Source organism: Odocoileus virginianus, chromosome 6, assembly GCF_023699985.2.
Source record: "Odocoileus virginianus isolate 20LAN1187 ecotype Illinois chromosome 6, Ovbor_1.2, whole genome shotgun sequence".
NCBI lineage: Eukaryota > Metazoa > Chordata > Mammalia > Artiodactyla > Cervidae > Odocoileus > Odocoileus virginianus.
Genome location: NC_069679.1, coordinates 41,903,296 through 41,926,500, shown reverse-complemented (window position 1 = coordinate 41,926,500; position 23,205 = coordinate 41,903,296). Strand labels below are relative to the sequence as shown.

General features: G+C 36.1%; 1 protein-coding gene across 6 annotated transcripts in view; it reads left to right on the top strand.

The window, feature by feature from the left end:
• The window catches only part of TCF12 (transcription factor 12), a 390,369-nt gene that overhangs the window by 262,960 nt on the left and 104,204 nt on the right, over nt 1-23,205 (top strand). For all 6 annotated transcript variants that reach the window (XM_020906149.2, XM_020906151.2, XM_020906146.2 and 3 more), the window contains one exon: nt 7,665-7,729. In XM_020906149.2, the coding sequence (XP_020761808.1) occupies nt 7,665-7,729 (65 nt within the window). The remainder of the gene's footprint in view (nt 1-7,664; nt 7,730-23,205) is intronic.

Sequence of the window (23,205 nt, the reverse complement as noted above, 5' to 3'; positions counted from 1 at the left end):
CACTGGAAAGTAGGGCAGTATAAAAGAATGTTAAGAATTTGGTGTCAAGACAACCCTGCATTGTAGATCTTTCAATTCTTTGACTTTGGGCAAATTATTTTTCCTCATTAGTGAAATGGGGATTTAATAGTACCTCCCTCAGTGGGTCAGAACAATTAAATCCATCCCTAGCTTTCATCTGGCTTATTGCAGTAGTCTTCTAAGTGGTCTTCCTGTTTTCACACTTGTTCCCTCATAGTTTAGTCTCCTGGAGAAGGCAGTGGCAACCCACTCCAGGACTCTTGCCTGGAAAATCCCATGGATGGAGGAGTTGTCCGTGGGGTCGCACAGAGTCGGACACGACTGAGCGACTTCACTTTCACTTTTCACTTTCATGCATTGGAGAAGGAAGTGGCAACCCACTCCAGTGTTCTTGCCTGGAGAATCCCAGGGACGGGGGAGCCTGGTGGGCTGCCGTCTATGGGGTCCCACAGAGTCGGACACGACTGATGTGACTTAGCAGCAGCAGCAGCAGTTTATTCTCCACACAACAGCCACAATGACAAATGTGGAGTATAAAGATGTGGATCATCTTTTCAGTAGAACAGTTCTGAAGTCTATTGGAGGTCCCAACAGAAGAAAACTTGTTCCTTGACCTTTTACCAGCGTACACAAAAACCAAAGTCAGATTTAAGTGTGTGAAGGATTAAGCATTTAAAAGAAAGCATAGAGAAACAGATTCCTAACCTTGGAATAGCAGAGATTCTTAAATAGCGCACACACCAAAGAATGTTAATCATATAGGGAAAGATGGACAGATTGGACTGTGTTAAAATGAATAATTTCTGTTTGTCAAAATACACCATTACGAGAGTAAATAGGCAAGCTACATAAAATACATAGATACAGTAAAATGTCTTGTTTGAAATATGTATACAAATCAGCAAGACAAACAACCCAGTAGGAAAAAAAGTGAGCAAAATTGTGAATGATCATTTTACAGTAAAACACCTGAATGTCTAATAAACATGAACTCATTGTGTTTCACCAGTAGTAACTTGACTGCTAAAAATGTCTATTTTTAGGTCTTCTGCATTAATAAACAAATTTGCAACAAAAGAGCTAATTGTTCCACGCATCTCTTTACAAATAAGAAAAGTTGGAATGTCATATTATTTTCTGCACAGTTTTTATTTCACTATTGGAAATTCTGTTTTCTGAGTATTATTCCTCAACAGCCCCCACTTTGGCTTTTTAGTGTTATTCTTAAACTGTGAATGATACAAAATAGAAAGCAATCATCATGGATCTTTTTTTTCACGACATTCTTTATGTTCAAAAAAGTACTGCTTTGGGCAGGAGTTGGAGTAGGTAACCTCTGAAGTCTCACTGAAAAATGAATCTCTGATCCTGGGAAAGATCATGTGGTCTTATTTATTATTCACAATTAGAAATGACGTAGGGGTCCTTTAATTCACCTGCACTTCAAGGAGTTTCCAAAATTGGTGTTTACTTTTACCCTGCTGAAGATCTGAACCCTTTTAAACCAGGGTTCCCAAAATTGGGTGTGGCGCATTCCACCAACATAAATGACCTGCCAAGAGGATTCCTGTCATTTCAAGTCTTTCCTCCACTCCTCTGGGAGGGGACATGCCTTCAATTTTTGAAGTGGAGTAAGCGTTAGAAATTTCTGGTCTTGTTCTTCCTACCTCTCTTTTCTGGGGCTTCCAAGTACTTAGCATAAATTTAGATAGGTTCAGGTAATGTGATGAATCAAAGATGAAATTTAAAATACTTTTTTTAGGAAATGAAATCCTGCATTTACATCTAGAAAAATCACTTGTATAAGTACAGAATAGGAAGGCTTGGTTTAACAGTGTTTCAGCTTTCTTTTTTTAAAAGTCTAATTTGTGCCCAACAAGATAGTATGACTGTTAAAAAAAAGCCAGTGTATTCTGGACTGCAGTTACGGCCTAACTAAATTCCAGTAGAGGCGTAGAGGAAGGCGCATTTCCTTGTTTCTCTTTTGTTGTTTCTTTTTACAGGTCCTTTTCTCTTTGCTGTTTGTGTTTTCAGTCTGTACCTTTCTACTCCTTTTTTTTTTTTTTTCCTCTCTTTTGCTGATTGGGGGAAACGGCATTTAATTGCTTTTGAAAAAAATCAGTGACTGTCTGTACAGTGAACGATGGGGTCCTCTGTATTTGGTTCTCAGCACACTGCTGCTGCTGCTAAGTCACTTCAGTCATGTCCAACTCCATGTAACCCCGTATACAGCAGCCCACCAGGCTCCCCCGTCCCTGGGATTCTCCAGGCAAGAACACTGGAATGGGTTGCCCTTTCCTTCTCCAATGCATGAAAGTGAATCTCAGCACACTAGAAACTCCCCAAGACTGGCTGGATTTTCATTCTTTGGCCCTTCAGTAAAGAAAAGGTGCTCACCTCAACCCTTAGTTCACTCAGGTGTTTGACTGACTTGTCTTAGCGCGTACTGCTTCTGTCCTTGAGACTGATTGTTCTCACAGCCCACGGATAGCGTGAGCTGGGTCTAAACAAAAACCAATCTGACAACACTTAAGCTTTATGTAGGGCAAAATACAGCTTATTTCCCACACCCCTTTTGTTTGAAAGTCACTTGCCTAAAAGGCCATATTGGGCCACCTGCTCAGAAGACCCTTCTGTGCTCAGAAGATCCTTCTATAAAATGGGTGGGTGGTTTCATCTCTACTTCTAGTGTGACTATGCATGCTGAATCACTTCAGCCGTGTCCGACTCTTTGTGACCCTATGGGCTGTAGCCCTCAGGGCTCCTCTGAGGTTTTCCTGGCAAGAATAATGGACTGGGTTGCCATGCCCTCCTCCAGTTAGCTCCCGCATTGCAGGCAGATTCTTTACCAGCTGAGCCACAATGGAAGCCCAGTACTGGAGTGGGTAGCCTATCCCTTCTCCAGTGGATCTTCCCAACCCAGAAATCAAACCGGGGTCTCCTGCATTGCAGGTGGATTCTTTACCTATTGAGCTGTCAGGGAAGTCCTGAGTATTACCAGGCGGTGTCTATTACTTCATTCAGGTTTGAATATGACTATCCTTCCTTGTTCAGTAAGCCTTATGTGTCAGCCCCAGACAATTCTCTGTCCATTCCTCTAGAACCACCCACAGTGTGTTTGGATCTGGACCTCAAGACACCTGACCTTAATTGTGAAACTTGTTTTTCATTCAGATAGGCTATAAGCTTTTCTGCTTGTTGACACCTATTAAGGGCACAGGCTTGGCTCTTCATCTTATAATGCCACCATCTCTCAGAGTGATTAACCCATAAATGTTTGATGAAAGTTATCAAACTCAGATTCTTCTATCTAGTCAACTCCTGCATATTTGTGCTTGGGTTGGAGAGGAATGGGAAGGTAAACTTGCCTGTCAGTTCTCAGCCTCAGCTTGACTGCTGATTATGTCCTGTGCCAAAAGAATGTAGGTGAAACGATCTTCTGAAGAGTTCTTTATAGACTAATATTAACGTTAGTTTGTGTTTCTGGAGTTTAGACAAGCAGTGGAGAGTTTCAACTTGCTGTTAAAACACGTATGTTATTCCTAGGGAACAAGATGACTTAGAATTTTATTTTTTTTATCCAAGAAAATTTGTTACAGTAATGACTGTTTCTAATAGTTTATATATCTTTCACAAACACCTGGGTAAAATAATTTCTCGAATCAGTAATTTGCTTTTTCTTGAACAGTAGTTATAAATCCTGTCCAAATATTTCAAAATCTTCTGTCATGTCTTGAACATTTCTGTTTGGGGTCAGAAAATACTGGGCTGATTAATGTATAATATACCATGCAAGTCTAAATAAAAAGCTTTTGCACACAAGATATTTATGAAATACATGTTGGGCTCAGTATACAAATATATATATATAAATATATCTTTAAATAATATGTTTCTCTTCCACTAGTGTTGGGGTTCTTAAAGTGAGTCCATAGACTCTCAAAATGGAAGCAAAATCAATGAACTTGGACAGGAAAATAATTGTTATTTTCCCAGTCTCCAAGGGAAGTTTAGCATTTCCGCTAATGAGGAATTTCCTTGAATGAGGGTAGCAAAACAGACCTGATAGTATTTATGGTTTTTGTCACCAATAGGACAGATATTCTCATAGCATAATATAGTTGTTGCAGATATCTTAAATTGTCATTTGTGATTTAAAATTACCATTGTTAATAGGCCTACTTCTAGATCTTGCACTTAATGTTTTAGGAATGAGGCATTACTATGCAGCATATTTGTTTAATATTTTAATAACTTATTAGATTATAATAGTATATATCTTGGTTTGTACTTTTAAAAACATTATTCTGAAGAGTAGTTATAGGTTCAGGATGGGGAACACATGTACACCATGGCTGATTCATGTCAATGTATGGCAAAACCACTACAATATTGTAAAGTAATTAGCCTACAATTAAAATAAATAAATTTTAAAAAATAAACAAAAATAATAATAAACAGACTATGTATAAGAAAAAAAATAATAAAACCAGTGAGAAGAGTGGCGTTATTTTTTTTTTAAATGAAGAGTAGTTCTGCCAAAGAGGCCTGTGGTTCATACATACCCACACGCAAAAAAAACCCCTCTACTAGAATATCTCAGTAAAATTTTTGTATATTTTTAATAGGTGTTTCAAAGGAAATGAGATATATGTTGTTATTAGTAGTTCTTAAATTGTAGTCAGAAGTTTTTGTTCTTTATCAGACATCTAAGATAAAATAAAAAGACATAGGATTCATTTTACTTCTTGAAGACTGTTCTTGTGAAAAGTAATTTTGTAAGAATTAAAGATTAGTGTCTTTTAAATCTCAGACATATGTGTTATTATATTTCAAGAGTATCCAGATTTCTAAAGTCCCTAAGAAATAAATAGTTCTAACAAGTTAAAAGTGAACTAAAAATGTATTTACATTTTGAATCTCATTTGAATAGGATAAGTGTCATTTTAAAAACAAGCTCTCAATTTTCCATTTCAGAGGAAACTTTACTTTGAAATGTTATGGGCTAATATTAAATGACTTTCATTCTCTCTGGTTTGAACATCCTCTGTGAAAGAAGTTTAGAAATTTAAATAGGTACAGGAAGTAAATTTTAAAACTTGACTTTTTTTTAAACTGTCTTCATCTAATGGGTAGCTTCCACACAGATATTAAGATTGCATTTGAAATCTGGACTTTATTTTTAAAAAAGACCTAATATCATTCTGTTTCTTTGTCCACCTCAACAATTTTTTTAAAAAGTCCTTACTAGTACAGTTGAGTGAAAGTATAACAGTTGTTTAGTTTTAAGTCTTTACTGTTTGTTTGAAATAATGTTTAAGGAAGAATTTGCAAGGTAAAAAGGACTTAGTGAATATTTCAACTAATAATAAGTTAATAGTATATTGTTATGAATGACAAGTCATTGGAACAGTTTTTTTTTTTTTTAATTTTATGGTATTGGTTTAAAATGTTATTGTCTCCCAGTTCTGTCCTGCTAGGTATATGACATCATGTTTGTTCAACAGGGAAGGGTGTGTGTCAGACTTGAAAATGTATAATCCTTTAAGAATTTTGTGAAGCAGGTTACAAGAGTTGAAATGTAGAATCCAAAACTGCAAGATATTATTTTGACTTGTATAAGCAGTCTTACTTGTAAAGGATATATTTAAAGAGTTACAAATGTTTTTGTTTTTATTTCATATGTATATTTTGCCAATTAAAATTCTTTATATAGAACATATTACTTGATGGTGAGAATGAGGCAAATCACATTATTTAACCTGTTTTCATAAATCACGTAATTTTTATATGTTGGCATTGCTTCACCTGTAATAGGTACTTCATCAGTAGTAAACAGTAAGTGCTTCTTAAGACATATTCTAATGGGCTCAGAAATTATATCCTTAATTACTAAAGTATTTTCTAATAATTTGCTTTGTTATTACAAGAATTGTTTTGTGTATCTAAAGGTTCAGTAGATGCCAAGTTCAGAGTTGTAAGATTTCTGTATCAGTTGGCCAGTTGAGTATCTCAGTAGCATGCATACATCAGTGGAAATGATCAAATATTAATACATACATCTCTGAAGTTTTTTTTAAAAATCGTGTACCATATCAGTAAACAATTTTGAGCATTTCATCTACGTGTGGAGTTTTTTTTTTTAATTAATAAACTGTAGTTTTATATAGAGAAGGTAATGGCAGCCCACTCTATTACTCTCACCTGGAAAATCCCATGGACAGAGGAGCCTGGTGGGCTGCAATCCATGGGGTTACTAAAAGTCAGACAGGGCTGAGCGACTTCACTTTCACTTTCCACTTTCATGCATTGGAGAAGGAAATGGCAACCCACTCGTGTTCTTGCCTGGAGAATCCCAGGGACAGGGGAACCTGGTGGGCTGCCGTCTGTGGGGTCGCACAGAGTCGGACACAACTGAAGCGACTTGCAGCAGCAGCATAGTTTTATATAATCACAAGCCAATATCTCATTGTGTAGCATACAGTTATGGTGAAGTTCATATAGCTTCAGTAACTTTAAATATTTTAGGTAAAGATTTAATTTTTTTTTTTACTTTGAAACAGAGAAAAAGAATTAGCTCTTCCATTATTATTGTTTATTTGCATTGCCATCTTTGATATTAACATCAAATTGTGATCTTTGCAGAAATCTTTTTAAGCAATGTGTCTATTTGTGAGAGGCCATTAGTTTAAAACTATATGCTATTGAAAATTCACTTTACTAAACCTACTAAGCTCCTGTGTATTGAAAAGCAAATTAGCACTGCTGTCAGTTGTCAGCACTTTGGGACATCTGCCCTCCCTCTAGAGCTGGCCTATACCATTCCTGACACTTGGCCATCAGCTTTGGAACTGCAAATACAATCCCAACAGGAATTCTTATTCTTTTCTGGGAAAGGTATACATCGGAATGAAAACTGCAGAGAAAGGTAATGCATAGTTGAAAGTGTTCATCCTTTAATCCAGCAGTTCCACTTCTTTGTGTCTTTCCTGAGAAACTCTTCTGTGTGTATACAATATGTACAAGGGTACTTATTTAAGCACTCTTCATGATAACAACAGAAAAAGTAGGAACTTTTTCTGTTTTTCAGTAGGGAAATAGATCAACTGTGCTTTTTATTTGTATATTGGTACATAGCAGCAAAAATGAGTGAACCAGATATCTTTAATGTATATCTCAGGTTATATAACATGTAATCCCATCTGTTTAAATGTATTAAACACAGATAGTAATGTGTATTGTTTGAGTGCATAAATATATGCTAATAGATTCAAAATATACATGGGAATCATATACCAATTTTATGGTAGTGGTTACCTTTGAGTCTGGGGTAGGATGTAAGCTATAGCGATACTGTTTTAATTTTGGAGAGAGAGGGGGAAGATGTTGAATCTGAAGCAAGTATGGGAAAACGTTATGCTGACTTTTACGTATATGAATCGTACCGTTGGCTGTATAGACATCCATTCTTTTGAATTTTTTTTTCGTTTTGTCACATGACTGAAATGGCAGTAAGCTATTCAGATTTTGTTTATTGGATTTTATCTTCTTGTTTATCATTTGTTCTCATAAATTGTCTAGAAGTTTAATTGATTGTCAGTCAATAAAGATTTTTATATAAAGTTACTTTCTTTGTTTTACAGGAAAAACGTCAGAGAGAGGCTCATTTTCCCTGTACAGCAGAGATACTGGATTACCAGGCTGTCAAGTAAGTTAATAAATACAAAATCAGTGCGATAATTTCTTAACATGTAAATAAAGACGGTAACAGAGGAGGTGGAAATTTATCCAGTTTATTTCACCCTTTTTGTGCATTTAATTTGTGACTAAATGTAGTGGGGTTTTAGTAATTAGACATTTTCTTTCTGCTCCTCTGTTTGAAATGGTTTCCATTCTGTGGTTCACCAAACTATTTCTCAATCCTCAAAAGAATTTCATAACTCACCTCCATTTTAACTGGAGGCAAAGTACCAGTTACCTTCCTCACATCTTCCAAAATGCTGATTTCTGAAAATGATGTCTGTTTATTTCCTCATAAAAAGAACAGTGTTGCTGGTAAACTTCAAGAAGAACTTGAAATTGCTCTGTGAGACTTGACTGTCTTATGTTAAACTTAGTAATGTTGGAAGTAGTTTCATCATAATCTGTTACTAAACTCAGGTCCGGCTATTTGCTACTTGCAAATCAATACCTGAGGAGCAGGTGTTGGTAGAAAGGAAAGTTGCTTTTGATCAGAAAGTTGACAATCTGGGGAGAAGGCAGACTTGAATCCCCCTGCCAAAACCAATTCTGAAGATGCTGCTCAACCATGACGGTTTATAAAGGGAGGAAGGGGGGAATTAATTTCAGTTAATCGTTGAGATGAAGAGTCAGAGACATTGCCACTCCCCACTGCATGTAGTCTTATTGACTTCTTGTGATCTTTCTTTAGAGGCAGTCTTTTTTTTTGGTCACAGGACATTATGTGAGATATTAATTCCCTGGCCAGGAGTCGAACACCTGCCCCCTGCGATGGGAGCATGGAGTCTTAACCACTGGACTGCCAGGGAAGTCCCTTAGATGTCATCCTGTTCTCAAGTTTGTTCACACAGTTTGTCCATGAGATTACTAAAGGGGAAGCTAGAGAGGAGGTCTGATGGTCATCTGTTACTTATTCTTCATTTCGTCATTATTGATCTGTGGAAGGAAACAGCAGGTGAGGCAAGGTATTATATGATCAAAAGATTTGAAAACTGCTTGGGCCAGAGATAAGCAGAGCATGACAGGTACCTGGTTTAAGGGTAGTTGTAATACAGCTTTGCTAAAGTGACACGACACAAAGGGTTTCCTGCTGAGGGGAATTTCTTGGAAAGAGCTGCTTGCAAATGTGCAGTGAAACCATTTTTAGAGTTTCCTCCAGTCTCTTTGACTTGGAAATGTTCTTTCAACTCTTCATATTCCTTAGTATATTGCATTTCTACTAATGGCCATTTCCTCTGCTTTTTCCCCCACATCTTTACACTGAGAATCCTAAATACACAGTTTGCATGCAGATTCCCATCACAATCAAGCCAAAAAACATACAAAGGAAAGGCAGAATACATTTAAGTGTTTTCTGCTGTCTGCATGCCTTTCATAAGACCCACCTTAACTTTAGACATGGGCACTTAACTGTCACAGTGACAATGAAAAGTAAAGTGAAAGTGTTAAGTCGTTCAGTTGTGTCCAACTATTGGAGACCCATGGTTTGTAGCCCTCCAGGCTCCTCTGTCCTTGTAATTCTCCAGGCAAGAATACTGGAGTGGTTTGCCATTCCCTTCTCCAGGAGATCTTCCTGATACTAGTAACTATCCCATAGTTGTGCCATTCGGAATACCTAGCTTCAAATCTCATCTCTGTGATTACTGACCTGTGGTTCTAAAACAGGTCATTTAACCTTAAATTGAATCTCTGCATTGACTTCTTCATTTGGAAAACAGAATTAGCAATTTTTTTCCCCATGTATGTAAGTCTCGGAAGGCTAAACTGCTGTACAGGAGACAGGGATTAAGACCATCCCCATGGAAAAGAAATGCAAAAAAGCAAAGTGGCTATCTGAGGAAGACTTACAAATAGCTGTGAAAAGAAGGGTCGCAAAAAGCAGAGGAGAAAAGGAAAGATATTCCCATCTGAATGCAGAGTTCCAAAGAATAGCAAGGAGAGATTTTAAAAAAGCCTTCCTCAGCGATCAATGCAAAGAAATAGAGGAAAACAACAGAATGGGAAAGACTAGAGATCTCTTGAAGAAAATCAGAGATACCAAGGGAACATTTCATGCAAAAATGGGCTCGATAAAGGACAGAAATGGTATGGACCTAACAGAAGCAGAAGATATTAAGAAGAGGTGGCAAGAATACACAGAACTGTACAAAAAAGATCTTCACAACACAGATAATCACTATGGTGTGATCAGTCAGCTAGAGCCAGACATCCTGGAATGTGAAGTCAAGTGGGCCTTAGAAAGCATCACTACGAACAGAGCTAGTGGAGGTGATGGAATTCCAGTTGAGCTATTTCAAATCCTGAAAGATGATGCTGTGAAAGTGCTGCACTCAATGCCAGCAAATTTGGAAAATTCAGCAGTGGCCACAGGACTACAAAAGGTGAGTTCTCACTCCAATTCCAAAGAAAGGCAATGCCAAAGAATGCTCAAACTACCGCACAACTGTACTCATCTCACACGGCAGCAAAGTAATGCTCAAAATTCTCCAAGCCAGGCTTCAGCAATACGTGAACCATGAACTTCTAGATGTTAAAGCTGGTTTTAGAAAAGGCAGAGGAACCAGAGGTCAAATTGCCAACATCTGTTGGATCATCAAAAAAGCAAGAGAGTTCCAGAAAAACATCTATTTCTGCTTTATTGACTATGTCAAAGTCTTTGACTGTGTGCATCACAGTAAACTGTGGAAAATTCTTAAAGAGATGGGAATACCAGACCATCTGACCTGTCTCTCAAGAAACCTGTATGCAGGTCAGGAAGCAACAGTTAGAAATGGACATGGAACAACAGACTGGCTCCAAATAGGAAAAGGAGTACATCAAGGCTGTATGTTGTCACCCTGCTTATTTAACTTATATGCAGAGTACATCATGAGAAACACTGGGCTGGAAGAAGCACAGGCTGGAATCAAGATTGCCAGGAGAAATATCAATAACCTCAGATAGGCAGACCCTTATGGCAAAAAGTGAAGAGGAACTGAAAAACCTCTTGATGAAAGTAAAGGAGGAGAGTGAAAAAGTTGGCTTAAAGCTCAACATTCAGAAAACTAAGATCATGGCATCTGGTCCCATCACTTCATGGGAAATAGATGGGGAAACAGTGGAAGCAGTGTCAGACTTTATTTTGGGGGGCTCCAAAATCACTGCAGATGGTGACTGCAGCCATGAAATTAAAAGACGCTTGCTCCTTGGAAGGAAAGTTACGACCAACCTGGATAGCATATTTAAAAGCAGAGACATTACTTTGTCAACAAAGGTCCGTCTACTCAAAGCTATGGTTTTTGCAGTGGTCATGTATGGATGTGAGAGTTGGACTGTGAAGAAGACTGAGCGCCGAAAAATTGATGCTTTTGAACTGTGATGTTGGAGAAGACTCTTGAGACTCCCTTGGACTACAAGGGGATCCAACCAGTCCATCCTTAAGGAGATTAGTCCTGGGTGTTCATTGGAAGGACTGATGCTGAAGCTGAAACTGCAATACTTTGGCCACCTCATGCAAAGAGTTGACTCATTGGAAAAGACCCTGATGCTGGGAGTGATTGGGGGCAGGAGGAGAAGGGGACAACAGAGAATGAGATGGCTGGATGGCATCACTGACTCGATGGTCATGAGATTGGGTAGACTCCAGGAGTTGGTGAATGGACAGGGAGGCCTAGTGTGCTGCGATTCATGGGGTCACAAAGAGTCAGACACGACTAAGCGACTGTACTGAACTTAACTGAAACCTTCTAAACTCATGCTTGATACTGTAGAATTCCTTACTTCCCTCTCATTTAATTTGTTTGGTCAAGGAGGGGCCTGAGAACTTGTGTTTTTAATACATGCCTCAGGTGATTTTAATTCCCATGAACTGGGGATTGTGCTTTGAGAATCCCAGTTCCTCTGTATACCGCAAAGGTAAGCATATATGGAGTATTAAAAAAGGAAGTATAAAAAAAATAATAAAAAAGGAACTACAAGATCATTGTTTAATAATTATCCTGTGTTGGAGAGATCAGGCTGGCCCGTGGAAAAGAGAACGAGGTTATGGGAATATATAAAATATAAAATAATGATATTGCTGTATCAGGAAGTTTTATAGATATTCGAATCAGAAAAAAATTTGTTTTTGAAGAATGCACAGAAACAATGCTTGAACCCCAAAAAGAAAGCCCAGAATTGAGCACAGAGTAGAGAAGATAATACTGCAGTAAGAGTAAATAACGTCAGTGAAGACTGGAGGTCTCTTAAGTAAAAGGTTTCCTTAACTGTGAATGGAACAATGGCTTTGCTATTTATTACTGTTACTTAGCTCTGACTATGCTACAGTTGCTGGCAGAAATTACTGTGGATCATACCAGCTGATTTGAAGCCTAAGTAGTAAATTCAGAAAATTCAGGAGTTTAAAAAAGTGTATCACTCCCATTCAAAAAAACCCCTGTATTTCAAACAGTACTTACTATAATGAGTCAAAGAAAAAAAATACATGAAAACAACTGGCTGCCATTTTGTCTTACCTATTCACAAGCAACATAATTATCTTAACCACACAATGATAATGGAGGAAAATATAAATAGTGGCTACAAAGTTATATCTAAACACCACTTTGAAACCATTTTTCCTCAACAAAATCCCCAAGGAACATTTATTTTGCTATTAATGTACTTAAAATGCTGCTGACATACCACAGAATTCAGGCTAATTTAATAGTGCCTGATGGGCCTTACTTCATGTAAAGATGATGTAATAATATGTTGCTAAATGAGTCTGCTCATATTACCTTCATGGCAATTGCATAACTGATGAGCCATTAAAAGGAAACTGGTGTTGCAGTATTACTGGAAACATTGATAGATCATTCTGCAATTGAATTTTTTTTTTTTTTTTTGATTTAACACAGAGCATAGAAGCCAACATCTTTACTAACAGTAGGTATGGGGACAATAAATTGGAAGATTGGGATTGAGATATACACACTACTATATATAGGTAACTAATAAGGACCTACTGTATAGCATAGGAAACTTTACTGAATACTATATAATGACCTATATGGAAAAAAAAACATAAACAAGAGCAGATATATGTTTATGTATAACTGATTCACTTTGCTGTATACCTGAAACTAGCCCAAGATTGTAAATCCAACTATATTCCAATAAAAATTAATTATAAAAGTTAACTGTCAAGAAAAACTCAATTGGTATAATATTTTAATAACTGCCCCCATGAAATGAAAGATTCCTTTTATGATTATGACTATTTGTCATTGATTCCTCTTAAACAAGTATTTATTCAAAGTGCTCAGCCTAGAAGAGACAGTGTCTTGTATTTTTTCCCTAAGAGATTTAATTTTCATCAGAGTTAAGATATTTACCCTTGAAAAAATAGCAATTAACTTTCAAAACTCAGTTAACAGTTACTTAGAAATTTACCCATACCATTTGCTTCTTTACCATTTTCTTTTTCTATTATAGTCAATCTCATTATATACCACATTTGATTATGATAAAATGATGAGTCAATACATAAAGAAACAATGATAAACTGTGTATACATCTAATAACAGAGCTTCAAAATGAAGGAAACAAAGATTGGTATAATTAAAGAGAGATTCATAATCATAGTTGAAGATTTGTATACCTCTGTCTCAGCAATTGACAGAATAACTAGGCAGAAACTTAGTAAAGACATAGAACTAAATGAAACACTGAAAACTACTTTGACCTAATTGATACTTATAAAATTCTGTTCCCAACAACTGATGAATATAAATTCCTTTCAAGGGTAGATGTTACACTTGACAGGATTGAACCATATGCTGATCTTTAAATCACTGTCAGTAAATTGAAAAAGTTTAAAATCATACAAAGTATTTTTTATGACCACATAAGAATTAAATTAGAAGTCAGTAAGATACCTAGAAAAATGCCAAATATTTGGAAGTAAATGGGTTGTTTCATTTAGACATGGGCATGTCTAAATAACCCATGATTTTGAAAAGAAATCAGAAGGGAATGTAGAAAGTATTCCTAACTAAATTATAATGAAACAAGATAACAAAATTTGTTAATGAGTTAAAGCAGTGCCTTGAAGAAAATGTATAGCTCTGAATACTTGTATTCAAGAAGATTACAGTGCATGACATGAGGTTCTGCCCTTTGCAGTTAGAAAAAGAGGGGAGAACACAGTACAGATAAGAGCACTAATCAGTGTAATATTACACAAATAACAGAAAAAGCTAATGAAGCAAAATGTGGTTATTTGAAAAGATCCATGAAATGAATAACTCCTAGCTAGACTAATTAAAGGGGGACGGGGAGGTGGGGGAAAAACAGCCAATTACCAGTATCTGAAGTGGCAGAGAGATTATCACTGTAGGTCATATATACATTAAAAGAATAATAAGGAAGTGTTGGGAATAAGTTAATGAATTTGAAACTTAGGTGAAATAAGCAAATTTCTTAAAAATTACTTACTGAAAGGGGACAAGATGAAGCAAGAGTTTAAATAGCTCTGTGTCTATTAATGAGTGAATTCATCTCAATTTTTTTACAAAAAAGTTTGAGAGTCATATAGTTTCATTGGTGAATTCTTTCAGATGCTTAGGGGGGAAATTAATACCAATCATACACAAATTGTTTTAGAAAATAGATGACAAGGGAACACTTTGCACCTCATTTTATAAGATGAACAACACCCTGGTACTCAGAAAGCACATGGTGTATGTACCAGTGGTGAAAGAGTAGCTTAATTGTTGAAAATCAACACTGGGGAGGGGGGACTGGGATGGGGAATACATGTAAATCCATGGCTAATTCATATCAATGTATAACAAAAACTACTGTAATGATGTAAAGTAATTAGCCTCCAACTAATAAAAATTAAAAAAAAAAAAAAAAAAAGAAAATCAACACTGAAAATCAGTCATTGTGGTTCAGCACATTAACAGAATTAAGGAGAAAAATATTTTGAAAGATTTAGAAAAAGTATTCAACAAAATCAAATATTCATAATAAAACCTCTCAGGAAACTGAGCACAGATAGGTGCTTCCTCAGTTTGATAAAAAGACTTGCATGAAAGATCTCTAGCTTTTAAGTGTAACAGCAGGCTTAAAGGTGAAAGACTAAATGTTTTCTTCCTGTTAGGAACAAGGTAAGAATTTCTATTCTTACTACCTGGATTTTGTATTCTAGTCAGTGTAATAAGAAAAGGGATAAAAATTGGAAAGGAATAAATTCAGCTGAATTGGCAGATATGTCTGTGTACATAAGAAGTCATAAGGAATCATCAGGAAAACTTCTAAAACTGATACGTACTCTTAGCTAGGTCACAGGTTACATAGCCAATCTAAAAAACAATTAGATTTCTTTATACTAACAGTGAACAATTAGAAAATGAAACTATCAAAGCAGTATTGTTTAAAATGGGACCTAATCAAACTTACAAGCTTTTGTACATCAAAGGAAGCTATAAGAAAAAATGTAAAGACAACCTGTGGAATGGGAGAAAAATATTTTCAAATGATCTGACACACAAGGGCTTAATCTCCAAAATATACAAAGAGCTCTTACAACTCAATGACAGAAAAACAAACACCCCAAATGAAAAATAGGCAGAAGACCATAATACACTATTCTCCAGAGACTTACGGATGCCCACTAGGCACATGAAAATATGTTCAACATCACTAATTATTAGAGGAATGCAAATGAGAGCATCAGTGAAGTACCACCTTACACTGGTCAGAATGAGCATCATTAAAAAGTCTACAAATGACTTGCTGGAGCAGGTGTGGAGAAAAGGAAAATGTTGGTGGGAATGTAAATCCATACAGCAACTACAGAAAACAGTATGGAGGTCCCTCAGAAAACTTAAAATAGAATTACCATATGATCCAGCAATCCCACTTGTGAGCATATACTTGGACCAAGCCATAATTCAGAAAGATACATGCACCCCCATATTCATAGCAGCAAGTGCCTCATATTTATGAAATACTACTCAACCATTAAAAAGAATGAAATGCCATTTGCAGCAACATGGATGCATCTAAAGATTATCATACTAAGTGAAATAAGTCAGAAAGACAAATACCATATGATATAACTTATATGGAGAATCTAAAAGATGACACAAATGAACCTATCTATGAAACAGGAAAAGACTCACAAGAGAATAGTGTGATTGCCAAGGGGAGGAGACAGGGAGAAAGAGATGGACTGGAAATTTAGGGTTGGTAGATGCAAACTGTTACATTTAGAATAGATAAACAGCAGGGTCCTAAGGTATAGCTCACGTAACTATATTCAGTATCCTGTGATAAGCTATAAAGGAAAAGCATATTTTAAAAAGAATATATATGTGTGTAACTGAGTCACTGTGTTACACAGCAGAGATTGGCATAACACTGTAAATCAAGTATACTTCAGTTGAAAAAACAATATTATTTATAGTCACATCAAAAAGTATAAAATACTGAGGGATAAATTTAATAGGAGTTTATAAGGCTTCAGCAATAAAAACTATAAAATATTGCTGATAGAAATCAAAGAAGATCTAAATAAATAAGTATACCGTGTTTATGAATTGGAAGACAATATCATTTAGATTTTAGTTCCAGTGGGCTATAGATTTAATGCAATCCCGTTCAGACTCCCAGCAGGCTCTTTATAAATATTGACAAGATTTTTTAAAAGTTGATTCGAAAAAGTATGGGATTGAGAAGAGCCAGGATAGTCTTTGAAAAGAAGAAAGGAGGAAGGACTTTACCTGGCTTTAAGATTTCCTGTAAAACAATAGTAATCAGGATAGTGTAGTTTTCATATAAAGACTGACAAATAGATCATGGAACAGAATACAGAGTCCAAAAAGAGACCCATACCTATATAGAAAATGATGTTTGAGAAGAGCATTCTAGCTATTCAGTAAGAAAAGAAGCATCTCTTTTTAATATATTGTGCTGAAACATTGTATATCAATACTGAGGGGGGGGGTGGGGGGGGGAAGCCCTTCAATTCTTAACTTACTTCATTTGCTTTTGTTGTTTAGTTGCTAAATCATGTCCAGCTCTTGCAACGCCACGGACTGTAGCTTGCCAGGCTCCTCTGACCATGAGATTTCCTAGGCAAGAATACTGGAGTGGGCTGGCCATTTCCTTCTCCGGGGGGATCTTCCCAACCCAGGGATTGAACCCACATCTCCTGCATTACAGGCGGTTTCTTTACCACTGAACCACCAAGGAAGCCCTGCCTTATTTCATAGATGTAAATTTGAGATAGACTTAAATATGAGCTAAAATAATAAAGCTGCTAGGGAAAAATATAGATTAATATATCACTTCAGGACAAAATTTTTTTCAGAAGATACAGAAAGTATAGAACGTGAAAGAAAATTGATGAATTGAACTTAATTAAAATTTAAAACTTGTGTTCCTTCCAGAACACCATCAAGAAGAGGAAAAAAGAAGCCTCAGAATGAGAGAAAGTATTAGCAACAAGGACTTAAGTGTAGACTATATAATTATCCCTCATAACTCAGTAATAAGAAAGAAGCAATCTAATTTTCAGAGTAGATACTTTAGAAAAGATACACAAATAAGCAATCAGGACATTAAAAAATGCTCCATATTACTGGCTTTCAGGCACATGAAAATTAAAACCACAGTGCATGGTAATACACAATTACCAGAATAGCTGAAGTTTATTTTTTAAAATTTTTTATTGAAATATATAGTTGACTTACAATGTTATGCCAGTCTCTGATAACAAAGTGATTCAGTTATAGACATGTTTGCATTGTTTTTATGTTGTTTTCCATTATGGTTTGTTACAGGATATTGAATATAGTTCCCTCTGCTATATATTAGGACCTTGTACAGAATAACTAAAAAAATTTAAAGCTAAATTTAAAATTGCTAATTGGACTGTAAAATGGTATGACTTTAAAAAACTATATGACAGTTTCTTAAAGTTAAATATGCATCTACCCCATGACTCAACAGTTTTGTTCCCAGGTATTTTTCCAAGAAAAAGTTGTTCATCAAAAGCTTTCATCAAAAATGTTCATAGCAGTGGCTTCCCTGATGGTCTGATGGTTAAGATTCCATGTTTCCAGTGTAGCAGGTGCAGGTTCGATCCTTGGTCAGAGAAGCTCAGCATGCTGCAAGATGCAACTAAAAAAAATATTCATAATGGTTTATTCATTATAACCTAAAACTGGAAACATCACAGATGTTCATCAATAGGATAGTAGATAAATGACCTGTATTATGTTCATAGATTGAATGCTATTCAAGAAAGAAATGGAATGATCTAATGATTTCATAGACTTCCCCAATGGCTCAGCAGGTAAAGAATCCACCTGCAATTCAGGAGACATAGGAGATGTGGGTTCGATTCCTGGGTCAGGAAGATCCCCTGGAGGAGGAAATGGCAGCCCACTCCAGTGTTCTTGCCTGGAAAATCCCATGGACAGAGGAGTCTCATGGGCTACAGTCCATGGAGTTGCAGAGTTGGACACAACTGAGCGACTCACAATGACAGTGATTTCATAATGTTATGCTGAGTGAAAGAAATGAAATCTTAAAAATACACTATCTCTCCATTTATATGAAAAACAATAATAGGCAAAACTCCTGTGTTGATTAAAAAGAAATCAAATCAGTGGTTGCCACTGGAAATTCTACTGTGACGGCAACATTTCTGAGGTGATAGAAACATCTTGTGTCTTAATATGCATTCATCAGAACTGATTGAGTGACACTTAAGATCTGAACATTTTATTGCATGTGAAAAACAGCTTAGTTTTTTATTTATTTTTTTAATGAAAACTAGCTATTTACAGTAGCAACTAAGAAACTTTATTTAAATACTTTAGGAGTAAATGTTAAAAGATATACAAGACCACTGAAAACTGCCAAATTACTAAACATTGCTTGGAGAAATTTCTAAAGATCTCAGCAAATGGAGAAATGTACCATGTTCATGAATATAGGAAGACAGTATTCTTAAAATCTCAATTCTTAGATTGATCTGTAGATTGCATATAATCCCAGTTAAAACATTTACTTCTGCTTTATTGACTATGCCAAAGCCTTTGACTGTGTGATCACCACAAACTGGAAAATTCTTAAAGAATTTTCTTAAAGAGGTGGGAGTACCAGACCACCTGATCTGCCTCTTGAGAAATCTGTATGCAGGTCAGGAAGCAACAGTTAGAACTGGACATGGAACAACAGACTGATTCCAAACAGGGAAAGGAGTACGTCAAGGCTGTATATTGTCACCCTGCTTAAGAAATGCTGGACTGGATGAAGCGCAAGCTGGAATCAAGATTGCCGGGAGAAATATCAACAACTTCAGATATGCAGATGCCCCACCCATATGGCAGAAAGCGAAGAAGAACTAAAGAGCCTCTTGATGAAAGTAAAAGAGGAGAGTGAAAAAGTTGGCTTAAAGCTCAACATGGCATCCGGTCCCATCACTTCATGGCAAATAGATGTGTAAAACAGTGGAAACAGTAGCTGACTTTATTTTGGGGGGCCCCCAAATCACTGCAGATGGTGACTGCAGCCATGAAATTAAAAGACACTTGCTCCTTGGAAAAGAAGTTATGACCAACCTAGACAGCATATTAAAAAGCAGAGACATTACTTTGCCAACAAAGGTCTATCTAGTCAAGGCTATGGTTTTTCCAGTAGTCATGTATGGATGTGAGATTTGGACTAGAAAGAAAGCTGAGTGCAGAAGAATTGATGCTTTTGAACTGTAGTGTTGGAAAAGATTCTTGGGAGTCTCTTGGACTGTAAGGATATCCAACCAGTCCATCCTAAAGGAAATTAGTCCTGAATATTCATTGGAAGGACTGATGGCGAAGCTGAAACTCCAGTACTTTTGCCACCTGATGTGAAGAACTGACTCATTTGCCGAGACACTGATGCTGGGAAAGATTGAAGGCAGGAGGAAAAGGGGATGACAGAGGATGAGATGGTTGGATGGCATCACCTACTTGATGGACATGAGTATGAGTAAACTCCAGGAGTTGGTGATGAACAGGGAGGCCTGGCGTGCTGCAGTCCATGAGGTCTCAAAGAGTCAGACACGACTGAGCAACTGAACTGAAATGAAAACCCCACCAAAATTTTTTGTGTTTGCATAGGTATTTACAAGCTAATTTTAAAATTGTTTGGAAATATAAATGACCTAGAGTGTGAAGAAGTAAAGAACGAAGCTGGAGAATTTATGCTGCTGGACTCTGTTTAACGTAAGACTTAACACAAAGCTGTCATAATTAAACAGCACCATACTGCTATGACTGAGAAATGTGACACTGGCGCAGAGTAAGGGCCAGCAGTGCACCACACTTAACGCAGTTTATTTGATTTTTAATAGTGTTTGCCAAAGTATTCCAATGGGAAAAGGAAAGATTTTTAATAAGGGATGCACTAACAAATGGATATTCGTATGGATAATTACGAATGTTAGTCTTTCTCCTGCACTAAAAGCAAAAGTTTTACAAGGTGAACCTAGACCTAAATGTAAAAGCTAAAATTACAAAGCAGAGAAAAACATAAGAGAATCTCTCTTCAGTTAGGGGGTAAGCAAAGCTTTCTTGCATAAGATACACAGAAAACTACAAAATAAAGAAAATGATAAACTTCATCAAAATTAAAGACTTCTGCTTTTTAAAAAGCCTAGGTTTAAAAAAAGAAGACTGTACATTTAACAAAGGATGGGTATCCAGGATATAAAAAGGACTCCTACAACTCTATAAGGCTTTCCAAGACTTCTACAGTTTTTCTTTTTATGAGAGGGTTAACTTCAGTCGACGAACAAATTTACAGTCCCTTCTAGATCAATAATTCTATGGTAATTTCAAGAATAGGATCATTTTAGTTGGTGACATGACTACAAGTTGTTAACATAAAAGATACCTGTGTTGTAGCTACTTATTTCATTTTCTTTCTTCCTCCCCTCACTTCCCCATTAACTTTTTTTTTTGTTTAAGGACAGGTTTCCTTTGCCCATGACAACTGACAGTTTTGGAGACTGAACAGTTACTTGATGGGATGTTTTCTGACAGCGTAGTTATAGAAAATCCCTAAAGAATGAGACCAATGGAGTAATTATCTAGCCTAAGAGATCCATAAGTATATTTTTAAAAGTCTTAATTCTATAGGAGAGGAAAGTTTTTTTCAATCCTCTTAAGGCTCCTGATTGGATCTGAAAAGCAAACTGACAAACATTAACAGGAGAAGAGCTTACAAATTTATTTAATATAAGTTTTGCATAAATGGAAGCCTTCATAAGGAAATGAAAACTAAAAGAAACAGACCTATGTACTTTCTTTTCATGCTAGGTTTGACAAAGGATAGGCAATTATGGATTAATATGATATATATTAAGGAATATGAGGTAATTGTAAACTGGGGGAAACTTAGTAAAGCCTGTTTGTTAGGATTCTTCTTGACATCCCTATTTTTTGGACATAAGGAGGCTTCTTTTCTTTGGTTGTAGGGAGTACACACCTCTCATGAGGAGAGACTGTTTCAGGAAAATCAGGTTAGGGTCAGGATGGAGGGCGTCAGAATGACCTTCCTGCTTCAGTTTCCCAAACTCCTCAGCTTAAAATACTCAGTATGTCATAGTACCATATTTTGGGGTGTTGGATCCTGAACTCTGGCTTCCCTCGTGGCCGATTGGTAAAGAACCCACCTGCAATGCAGGAGACACAGTTTCGATCCCTGGGTCAGGAAGATCCCCTGAAGAAGGAAATGGCAACCCACTCCAGTATTCTTGCCTGCGAAATCCCATGGACAGAGGAGCCTGGGGGGTTATAGTTCATGATGTCACAAAAGAGTCAGACCTGACTTAGTGACTAAACAACAGTGACAATCCTGAACTCCTTCTTTCTTTTTTTCTTAAAATTAGGTTTTTAAGCTGTTAAGATGGAATTTTTAATGCATTTTAAATTATTTCAGTGTCCTTAATTGTTTAATCTCTAGATATTAATGCATTTTAAATTATTTCAGTGTCCTTAATTGTTTAATCTCTAGATATAGTTTGGTTTGGGGTAGTTATTTTATAGATTTCTGTGAATTTAAAATAAATTCCTAAGTATTTTGATGATGTGCTTTATTTCAAATGTGCTTTTAATCAAATAATAGGAGTTTTCACTGATTTAGTAGGACGTATTACACAGATCTATATCCCACAGCAGTAATGTGTTCATTGTATTTTAACATTTTATTGACCAGTTTTTCTTTAATGTGTTTGTCTTTTTTTTTTTAATAAAAATAATCTCTTATCCTGTAAGAACTATTGTGTCCTTAGAAATTATAGATTTCCAATTCACAGAAATTTATTACCACTTCTGTTTTATGCAGACCAAATTCACTTACAATTTAAATACTTCATCTTTTTTTCTCACACTTCTTTCTTACTGGGTTAAAAATGTCAAAAAAAAAAAAAAAAAAAAAACAGCTTCACACATTACAAAACTTGCTTAAAAGATACAGAATCTTATCAATATGTATTTGCTTATTTTTTCATGTAAAGGGAACTGGGCCAGGCAACAGAATAAAAGAATTGGTATTAATCTTTAGGAAGCTTACATCCTAATTGAGAAGACCAACTGTGTACACACAAAATTAACTAAAAAGATCCATATTAAATCTCAAGTAGCATAGATATAAGTTAGAACTCAGAAGAGAAAGAAAGGAATGTGAGGTTGATACAGAGAAGATTCTGCAAAGAAAGTATAAAACACTTAAGATCTTGGTGGGTAGATAAAATTTAACAGGGTTAACAGGAGAACATCTTGGGCAAAGAGAAAATATGACTTATAAAATAGAGACAGTAATAGTCTACACATCGTATTGTTTCTTCCTTGATTTTCTCCCAGAAAAACTATCCATTTTGTGAAGGCAGTCAGTGGCTTCTTGTACTTCCAGGTCCTCCCTCTGTGTCTGACAAACAAGAAGCTGTCAGTGAATACCTTTTGAACAAATGTATTTGGAATGAAAAAAGAAGTGAATGTGTTTTCTCAGAGTAGTAGCATTTTAGCTTGGCTTGAATGGAATGTTTATTTAGGGAAAAGGTGTAAGATGTTTGAACTAAAAGGATGATGCTTGAATACCTAAACAAAGATTAAGGGTTTGGGATTGGACACATGGCATGATTAAAAAGATACAGGTGTTTCTTAGAAAAGTTAAGCTGTGGGTTTACAATTTACAAGAGAATTTATAAAATGGCGACAAGGAAACTATTTGAAATTATATTACTCTAGGCTACATATCAAGAACAGTAGGATAGGTAGTTTAGATAGATCTTAGTTACATAACAGCACATTGCAGGTGTTAAGAGATAATTTTTTAAAAATAAAATCATGACTTGTGTAGATATAAAAATGAACAGGTATAAAGATTTTATCTCATCAGTGAAGAAATCTCTAAGGTATTAGAACC